General features: G+C 42.8%; 1 protein-coding gene across 22 annotated transcripts in view; it reads left to right on the top strand.

The window, feature by feature from the left end:
• Nucleotides 1–9,510, top strand: part of RAD52 (RAD52 homolog, DNA repair protein) — a 56,535-nt gene that overhangs the window by 30,202 nt on the left and 16,823 nt on the right. For 5 of the 22 annotated variants that reach the window (XM_082635286.1, XM_082635285.1, XM_082635272.1 and 2 more), the window contains 2 exons: nt 8,627–8,753; nt 9,124–9,213. In XM_082635286.1, the coding sequence (XP_082491412.1) occupies nt 9,142–9,213 (72 nt within the window). In that variant the 5' untranslated portion in view covers nt 8,627–8,753; nt 9,124–9,141. Of the gene's footprint in view, nt 1–5,224; nt 7,454–7,474; nt 8,378–8,626; nt 8,781–9,123; nt 9,214–9,510 lie in introns of those variants that run through there. The other 17 variants (XM_082635284.1, XM_082635280.1, XM_082635269.1 and 14 more) reach the window with 11 other exon arrangements.

Below are 9,510 nucleotides of genomic sequence, written 5' to 3'. Positions count from 1 at the left end.
TCAGATCTTTTGCCCATTTAAGATTGGGTTATGGGCCTCCCTGGTGGCGCAGTGGTTGAGGGTCCGCCTGCCGATGCAGGGGATGCGGGTTCGTGCCCCGGTCTGGGAGGATCCCGTATGCCGCGGAGCGGCTGGGCCTGTGGGCCATGGCCGCTGGGCCTGCGCGTCCGGGGCCTGTGCTCCGCAGCGGGAGAGGCCACAACAGTGAGAGGCCCGCATACCGCAAAAAGAAAAAAAAAAAAAAAAAAAAAAAAAAAGATTGGGTTAATTGTCTTTTTATTATTGAGTTGTAGGAGTTCTTTATATGTCCTTTTTATATCCTGGATATCAGTCTTCGTGGTTGCCTATTCATTTTCTTAGAGTTGTTTTTGATAAGCAAAGTTTTACATTTTGATGTAGTCATATTTGTCATTTTTTCTTTTATAATTATTGCTTTCTGAGTCCTAAGTAAGAAATCTTGGTTACCTCCAGGTTGTGAAGGTACACTTATGTATTTTCTTGTAGAAATTTTATAGTTTTAGCTTTCATGTTTAGGCCTATGATCCATCTCTAGTTTTTGTGAATGGTGTGAAAATTATTTTGTGAAGAATATTAAATGTTCTTCCCATACAGATATCCAGTTGTTCCAGTATCATTTGTTGAAAATGCCATTTTACTGCATTGGTACCTTTGTTGACATTCAGATGACTGTATACATGGCAGTTGATGTCTGGACTCTTCTGTTTCGTTGATCAGTCCTTATGTCAGTACCACCCTGTTTTAATTATAGTAGATCTTTTTTTAAAAAATAAATAAATAAATACATTTATTCATTTATTTATTTATTTTTGGCTGCGTTGGGTCTTTGTTGCTGTTTGCGGGCTTTCTCTAGTTGCGGCGAGTGGGGGCTACTCTTTGTTGCGGTGCATGGGCTTCTCATTGCGGTGGCTTTTCTTGTTGCGGAGCGTGGGCTCTATGTGCGCGGGCTTCAGTAGTTGTGGCTCGCGGGCTCTAGAGCACAGCCTCAGTAGTTATGGCGCACGGGCTTAGTTGCTCCATGGCATGTAGGATCTTCCCGGACCAGGGCTCGAACCCGTGTCCCCTGCATGGGCAGGTGGATTCTTAACCACTGCACCACCAGGGAAGCCCTATAGTAAGTCTTGAAGTTGTGCAGTGTAGGTCAACAACTTTGTTGTTTTTCAAGTTTGATTTGTTTAGTTTAGATCCTTTGCATTTTCCACATAAATGTTAGAATCATCATCTTACCAGTTTCTAAAAAAAGTCTCGTGGGATTATGATTGCAATGGCATTGAATCTTTCGATCAATTTGGGAAGAATTTACATATTAACAGTATAGAGTCTTCAAATGTATGAACGTGGTGCATCTCCTGTTTAATTTAGGTCTTTAATTTCTTCTGGTACTGTTTTATAGTTTGAAGAGGTCTTATGCATTGTTCATTAAAATTACTCCTAAGTATGTTTTTTTAACTCATAGTGGAGCCATCATTCACATTGTTGCTCTGTATACAGTGTGCCATTTTCTTCTGACTGCTTCTAAGGTTTTCTCTTTATTTTTGGTTTTTAGCATTTTGCCTATGGTGTATCTAAGTGTGATTTCCTTTGTGTTTATCCTGCTTTGAGATTTGCAGATCTTCCTAAATCTATAAACTTATGCCTTTCACCCAATTTGGGAAAATTTGAGCCATTATTTAAAAAAAATTTTTATCCCCATTCTCTTTAACCTTTTCGTTTGGGACTTTGATTATATGTGTTAGCCATTTTGATGTTTTCCCCCAGGACCCTGAAGCTCCTTTGTTATTTTCAATCTTTTATTTTTTCTTCTTTTTCAGATTATTTAATTTCTTTTGAACTATCTTAAGTTCACTATTGAACTATCTTAAGTTCTTTTTTATATCTAATTTTGCATTTTGTGAACAGGATTGACAGTTTGGGGTGATTTACAAGATTCCTTCTTCGAGTGTTTCCTATTCTTTTAGTAATTTTATTATTTATTTACATTTTGGCTGCGTTGGCTTGTCGTTGCTGGGCCCCGGCTTCCTCTCCAGTGGTGGCAGGCAGGGGCTACTCTTCGTTGCAGTGCACGGACTTCTCTTTGCGGTGGCTTCTCTTGTTGTGGAGCACGGGCTCTAGGCGCTTGGGCTTCAGTAGTTACAGCTCGTGGGCTCTAAAGCACAGGCTCAGTAGTTGTGGCGCATGGGCTTAGTTGCTCTGTGGCATGTGAGATCTTCCCAGACCAGAGCTCGAACCCGTGTCCCCTCATTGGCAGGCGGATTCTTAACCACTGCGCCACCAGGGAAGCCCTCCTTTGACTTTTAAATGTTCTCTTGTCTTATAGGATCCTAAATTTTGCCCTTCACAGGACAGTCTCAAAGGGCATCCGTCATTCCTTTTCCTTCTTCTCAGAAGCCCCGCCTTGCCAGTTCTGCCTCACTGAGTTGTACACACACTTGGCTCTTTCTCCAGAGGCTGCACTCATCTCCCAGAACGTTTCGTCGGTATCTTCATACCTAGTGTGGGTCTTCTTTTTCCGGGAGTGATTTTAGTTCTATCTTGGGGTCTGCATCCTTCTCTTCCCCTTCTATGCATTTCTCTTCCCATCTGGGTCCCACCTTGCTCTCCTCAAAAAGTCGAGATGAGAGTTCGAGAACTATCTCCACCAGAAATTGATATATATATATTTTTACTTCTAGGCAATTTGAAACTTCCATTTTCAGTCTTCTAATTATGTTAGGAGATACAGGATATTTGTGGTTTTATTTGTTCCTTTTGTTGGTGCATATAGGTTTTGGCAGATGTATTGGGATATTTAGATTTATGTAGCTGCCATAACTTTGGCTATCAGGAAGTCTTTCCTAACATTTTATTTTGAAAAATTTGAAGCCTCTAGGAAAGTTATACAATGAATGCCTGCATATCCTTCACCTAGATTCATAGGTTTGTTACTTTATCTCTTTCTCTCCCTGTCTTTACACATGCACACATTTTATTAGTTGAATGATTTGAGAGTAAGTTGCAGAAAACATGACAGTTTTTTCTAATACCTCATCATGTATCTCCTAGTAACAAGTTCATTCTCCTGTATGATCATGATAGAGTTATCACACTCAGTATCTGTAACAGTGATACAGAACCATTGTCCAATATGCAGTTCATCATCAGATTTCCCCCATTGCCTTAGTCATATCCTTTACAGATTTTTTTTTTCTGATCTAAACTCCTATAAAGGGTCACACAGTGTGTTGTCCGGTCTCTTCAGTCTCCTTTAATCTAGAAGAGTTCACTGTCCTTTTTGTTTTGCTTTGTTTTGTTTTCTGAGGCACTGATATTTTTGAGGAGTTCAGGCCTGGTAGATTTCCACTTGTCTGATTGTTTCCTCATGATTAGAGCCACAACTGGATTGGCAGAGATGTTGGTGATGTTATTCTGTCTGACTGCTTGGTTAAGGTGGCTGCCAGATTTCTCCAGTGTGGGGGTGTCTTTTGCCCCCTCCATGTCTTCTCCAAATGCAAGTAGTGTATCTGGGGACTGACCTCAAGACACACCGGGAGAACAGAGAGGCAGTGAGGAGGGACGGAAAAGGCAGGCAGCAAAGGGTGCAAACCCAAGCTGATTCCACCAGGAGCCTGGAGCCAGCGCAGAACTCACGGCTTAGCGTATCCTACAGAAGGGCTGAGAAATCTAGGGTCTTTAAATGCCAGCTCCCGTCAGTCACTGAGGGCCGCTCCAGGGGCGTCCGTTCTCTGGTACTTGCAGCTGACCCTGGACAGGTGCAGAATGGGCCCGATGCCAAGCAAGCCCGCAGGCAGAGATGCAGGTGTTGGCGTGTGGAAGTTAGGCTGGGCGTGTGCTGTTGCGGTGAGAGCTGATGGGATAGTTAGCACAGCGCCCCTAGTGTCTGCTAGGCCTGGGGACCCCAGGACCTAGAGCTTGAGGCAAAAGCTTATGTGCTATTGTTTTTTAGGAAGTGCAAGTCCAGGAAGCAGAAGTGAAGGAAAAGGGGATTGAGGAGAGATGGAAGATGAAGTCAGTTCAAGCGTGCATTTCCAAGCTGGCCACCCCTTGGTAACAAGGACACTGATTGCTTGGTTTCCTTAAGCTGTCTCCCTGGAGGAGGTATAAAGAGCCACACCCCAGGACAGCCACCTAAATGAGGGGAGGAGAGGATTTACTCCTCAGCGCCTTTGTCTCCCTGGTAAAAGGTTTGCCCCGTGGTACATCACCTCCCCCAGATGTGCAGATTGTGCATGTGTGGGCATCAGGTGGGTCCCACGGGTTCTCACACCTCAAATGCAGGAGGGAGGCCAAGGGTGGGAGGTAAGAGGCATCCCTGTGAGCAGGAAGTAGGGGCCGTAGGGTTGTGCCCTCGCGTATGTGGTCCTCCTAATGGCAGCCAGGGTGGAGACAGTGGTCTGAGGCCTCAGAGACAGGCAGGGCCAAGACTTGAGGTCCTGCGTAAGATACGCCTGATACATTGGGAATCTACTTTGGTTTAACAGATACGCATGTACATACCCATAAAACACACATATACAAGCACAGTCATATGTGAAGAAGATAACAGCTGTCTGTTGCTGGTGGGGATCCAGCCACATTTTACTTCTTCCCATAGTTTTGATATATTTAAAGCTTTCTACAATAAAGATTTTAATTTTATAACAGGAAAATGGTTTGTGGACAGTTTTAGAAAGGGAGGCGGAGCAGTAAGCACTTTTTCCAAAGTTAAAACTGGCAAAAAGAATAATTCCAGGGCTTCCCTGGTGGCGCAGTGGTTAAGAATCCACCTGCCCATGCAGGGGACACGGGTTCAAGCCCTGGTCCAGGAAGATCCCACATGCCATGGAGCGACTAAGCCCGTGCGCCAGAACTACTGAGCCTGCGCTCTAGAGCCTGTGAGTCACAACTACTGAAACCTGCGTGCCTAGAGCCCGTGCTCCATAACAAGAGAAGCCACCGCAATGAGAAGCCCACGCACCGCAACGAAGAGTAGCCCCCGCTCACTGCAGCTAGAGAAAAGCTCGCATGCAGCAACAAAGACCCAACGTGGCCAAAAAATAAATAAGTAAATTTTTTTAAAAAAAGAATAATTCCATGTTTTAGTCTATGGACAGAGACTGGTTTTGTCGTTTTTTCAATATATTGAATCTTTTTTTTTTTTTTTTTTTGTGGTATGCGGGCCTCTCACTGTTGTGGCCTTTCCCGCTGCGGAGCACACGCTCCGGACATGCAGGCCCAGCGGCCATGGCTCACGGGCCCAGCCGCTCTGCGGCATGTGGGATCCTCCCGGACCGGGGCACGAACCTGTGTCCCCCGCATCAGCAGGCGGACTCTCAACCACTGCGCCACCAGGGAAGCCCAATATATTGAATCTTATAAGATTGTTTAGAAAAGTAGAAACAAATTGCTTTTTAAATGTGAGAAGTGTAACTTGCCTTATAAAATTAGTTTCTAGAATTAAAATATATACTTTGTCTATATATCCTGCATTATGTATTTCATTCACTGGTGTATCCGTTCATTTAATATTCAGACACTTCCCTTCCTGACCACCTACTATGAGCAGGTTACTATGCTAGGCCCTGGGGGTGCCACAGAGAGTCAGGAAGAACTCCCCACCTTCTAGGGGCTCCTACTGGAGTGGGGAGAAATGGATGTGGTAGAGACAGTACTCACCAAATATTTCAATGCCTTCTTACATTTCCCAGCCTCTGGGGCCATGTGACTAGTTCTGTCTAGGGAACTGTGACCAGAGTGATGCATGTCACAGCTAAGGCAGCTATGAGCCAGTGTGACTGCTCCAGCTCTGCCTACTCCTGCAGCGATGACCTCAGGGGTCACACATGCCAGACGGCATAGCTATATGGACAGGGCTGCCAGACTGTATTAAATCTTTCGTGAGTGAGATAGAAATCTTTTCTGTGTTAAGCTATTTCCCTCCTTTTTAAAAATTGTGGTAAAATGTACATAATGTAAAATTTATCATTTTAACCATTTTTAAGCATGCAGTTCAGTGGCATTAGCACATTTGCAGTGTATACCCTTGTTTTTAACAGATAACCAGATAGGTTCTCATTTGAAACTTTGTGAATATCCTGTTCACCTACAACTTTTTAGTATCCCACTCCGTGACCTATGGGCCAAATCTGCCACCTCTTTTTGTAATAAAGTTTTTGTTTGTTTCTTAGTTTTTATTTTATTTATTTATTTTTGGCCATGCTGTGTGGCATGCAGGATCTTAGTTCCCTGACCAAGGATTGAACCCATGTCCCCTGTAGTGGAAGTGCCGAGTGTTAACCGCTGGACCGTCAGGGAAGTCCCTAAGTTTTTATTTTATATTGGAGCCTAGTTGATTAACAGTGTTGTGTTCGTTTCAGGTGTACTGCAAAGTGATTCAGTAATACATATACATGTATTTATTCTTTTTCAGTTTCTTTTCCCATCTAGGTTATTACTGAATATTGGGCAGTGTTCCCTGTGCTATACATTAGGTCCCTGTTGGTTATCCATTTTAAATATAGCCGTGTGTATGTGTCAGTCCCAAACTCCCAATCTATCCCTCCCCGCCGGCCTTCCTCCCTGGCAACCATAAGTTTGTTTTCTAAGTCTGTGAGTCTCTTTCTGTTTTGTAAATAAGTTCATTTGTGTAATAAAGTTTTATTGGGACACAACCACGCCCATTCATTTATGTATTGTCTATGGCTACTTTCACGCTAAAACGCCAAAGTGAAGTAGTGACAGAGACCATATAACCTGCAACACCTAACATATTTACTCTCTGGCCCTTTATGGAAAAAGTTTGCTGACCCCTGCTTTATGGAACAGGTATTTAAGTTTTTATCTTTATTAAAATAATACATGCACATATTTGAAAAGGAAATAGCACTAAAAGTTTTATTTTTAAAAAGGCGAGCCCTGCTGCACTGTTCTTCACACCAGCACCACTCCTAAGAGATGTTTCGTTCTTTTACTTGTCTTTTCTGGCATTTCTAGTTCTAAGTAATATCCTCATTCCACTATTTCTTGATTCAACAATTTTAGACACTAACTATTGACTAACCTAGTATAGGCCACTATCCTACTTTTTAGTGCAAGATTATAAATAAATTTACCATTTCTTAGCTGAAAGGTAATGTTTTTTTTAGAACTTTTTTTGTATTTTATTTATTTATTTATATATTTATTTTATTTATTTGGCTGTGTTGGGTCTTCGTTGCTGCGCGTGGGCTTTCTCTAGTTGTGGTGAGCGGGGGCTACTCTTGGTAGCGGTGGCTTCTCTGGTTGTGGAGCACGGGCTCTAGGCGCGCGGGCTTGAATAGTTGTGGCTTGAGGACTCTAGAGCGCACGGGCTTAGTTGCTCCGTGGCATGTGGGATCTTCCCGGACCAGGGCTCGAACCCGTGTCCCCTGCCTTGGCAGGCGGATTCTTAACCACTGCGCCACCAGGGAAGTCCTGAAAGGTAATGTTTTATGATCATTTAGTTTTCTGCATTTTCATCATCATGTATGTAAGAAAATTAACAAGAACTTAGCAATAACTAACATTTATTTAGTATTTCGTATGTGCCAGGCACTCTTCTGATGTAGTTTTTTTTTAAGTTGAAGTCGAGTTGATCTACAGTGTTGTGTTAATTACTGCTGTACAGCAAGGTGATTCAGTTTTTTATATATATATATACACACACACACACACACATTCTTTCTTTTATATTCTTTTCCATGATGGTTTATCACAGGATATTGAATGTAGTTCTCTGCTGTACAGTAGGCCCTGTTGTTGATCCGTTCTATGTATAAAAGCCTACATCTGCTCACCCCAACCTCCCACTCCATCCCTCCCCCAAGCCTCTCCCCCTTGGCAACCACCAGTCTGTTCTCTATGTCTGTGATTCTGTTTCTGTTTTGCAGATAGGTTCATTTGTGCCATATTTTAGATGCTACAGATAAGTGATATCATATATTTATCTTTCTCTTTCTGACTTAATTTCATTTAGTATGATAATCTCTAGTTGCATTAATGCAATTTTTATGCAGTTTCTCATTTAATCTTTACAGAACCCCTAGGAAATGTAGATACTATTGTTATCTCCATTTTCTAGATGATGAAACATCATTTAGAGAGATTATGTGATTTTTCTCTTGGTCAAGACCTCGTGGGTGATGGAGCCAGAAATCACCATTTGAAATGTCAGCTCTTAAACACCGTCTTGGAACACTGCGTGGGGAATCATACTGGTTGACGTTCATAGACTTGTGGTCCTACTGTGAGTGAACATTCTGAAGATTTATAGCATGCAGATGTGCTGAGGCCCAACTTTGTTGGATCTGAGGCGGGTGGGGCACTCAGGTAGCCGGTCAGCCAGCTGCAGCTGCTTTTTCTGAGGGTAATTCTCTTTTCTAATAGACTGCACACTTGCGTGGTCTCAGTCTAATGCAGTGGCTCTCAAACTGGAGCTTGTGTCAGAATCATGGGGTGGGCTTGGTCCAGCACTCAAACTTGGGCCTCGCCTCTGGTTTTGGATTCAGTGGGTCTGGGGTGGGGCCTGAGAATGTGCATTTGTAACAAGGTCCCAGGCGATAAAGAAACTGCAGAGACTACTAGTGGTTTAATGCTGTGCCCTTTCTGAACACAGGGTCTTCTGTGCCATCTGGCTCTTCCATTGCGTCACGTCTGTTACACTCCTCCCGCCTGCTGGCGTGTTGGCTCCGCAACAGCAGTTCAGCTACCGTGGCCTGTGTTTCCTCTTCAACCCCACAGAGGTCAGGGTCACGATGCCCATATAGCAGGTGGTCATAAGCTGGTTGTTAGCTCTCCCCTAGCATGCTTTTGTAATTTTGACTTTTTCAATTATGAACATTGTAATTATAACATACAATAGATTCTTATTGTAAAAATCACCTTTAATAGCACCACCATGCTAGCAAAATTTTAGCAGAAAGGTAGAAGCAGACCCTAAAGGATTTTCAGTGGCTTGTTAGGTGATAGCTAAGCACTGAGGAACTTGGCCCTTGACTGGGTCAGTGTTTAAAGTATGCAAGGAAAGTTACTTCATCTGATTTTTAGTAGAGGCTCTTGCCTTTTACCACTAGCATTCTTTGAGATCATTTTTTTAATCTTCTTTTTATTTAGAGGTCAGCCTGAATCAACATGTCTGGGACTGAAGAAGCAATTCTTAGTGGCCATCCTGCTGGTGGCAACTCTGTATTATGCTTTGGTCAGGTACGTGTGTTTTTTTCATACCTGGAAGGAATAAGGTTAAGTACAGCAAGGTGATTCACTTAATGATTAATGATTCACTTAATGATTCACTTAATGAGGTCAAGTGAAAAAGGTATGGGGAAGCCATTGGTAGAGCGCCATCATACACATGTAAGCGGTTTTATTGTTTTTTTTCATTTAAGTGCATCATTTGGGAGTCTTTGACAAGCTCTGAGGGCATTTTGGAACTTTAGCAGCACTGGGGGTTACATTTAGATTTAAATTTTATTTATTTTTTGGATAGATTACATTTTCATA

Source organism: Mesoplodon mirus (genome assembly GCF_964341445.2).
Source record: "Mesoplodon mirus genome assembly, chromosome: 11".
Classification (NCBI taxonomy): domain Eukaryota; kingdom Metazoa; phylum Chordata; class Mammalia; order Artiodactyla; family Ziphiidae; genus Mesoplodon; species Mesoplodon mirus.
The sequence above is the reverse complement of the archived record's forward strand: the minus strand, read 5'-3'. Positions and strand labels throughout refer to the sequence as shown.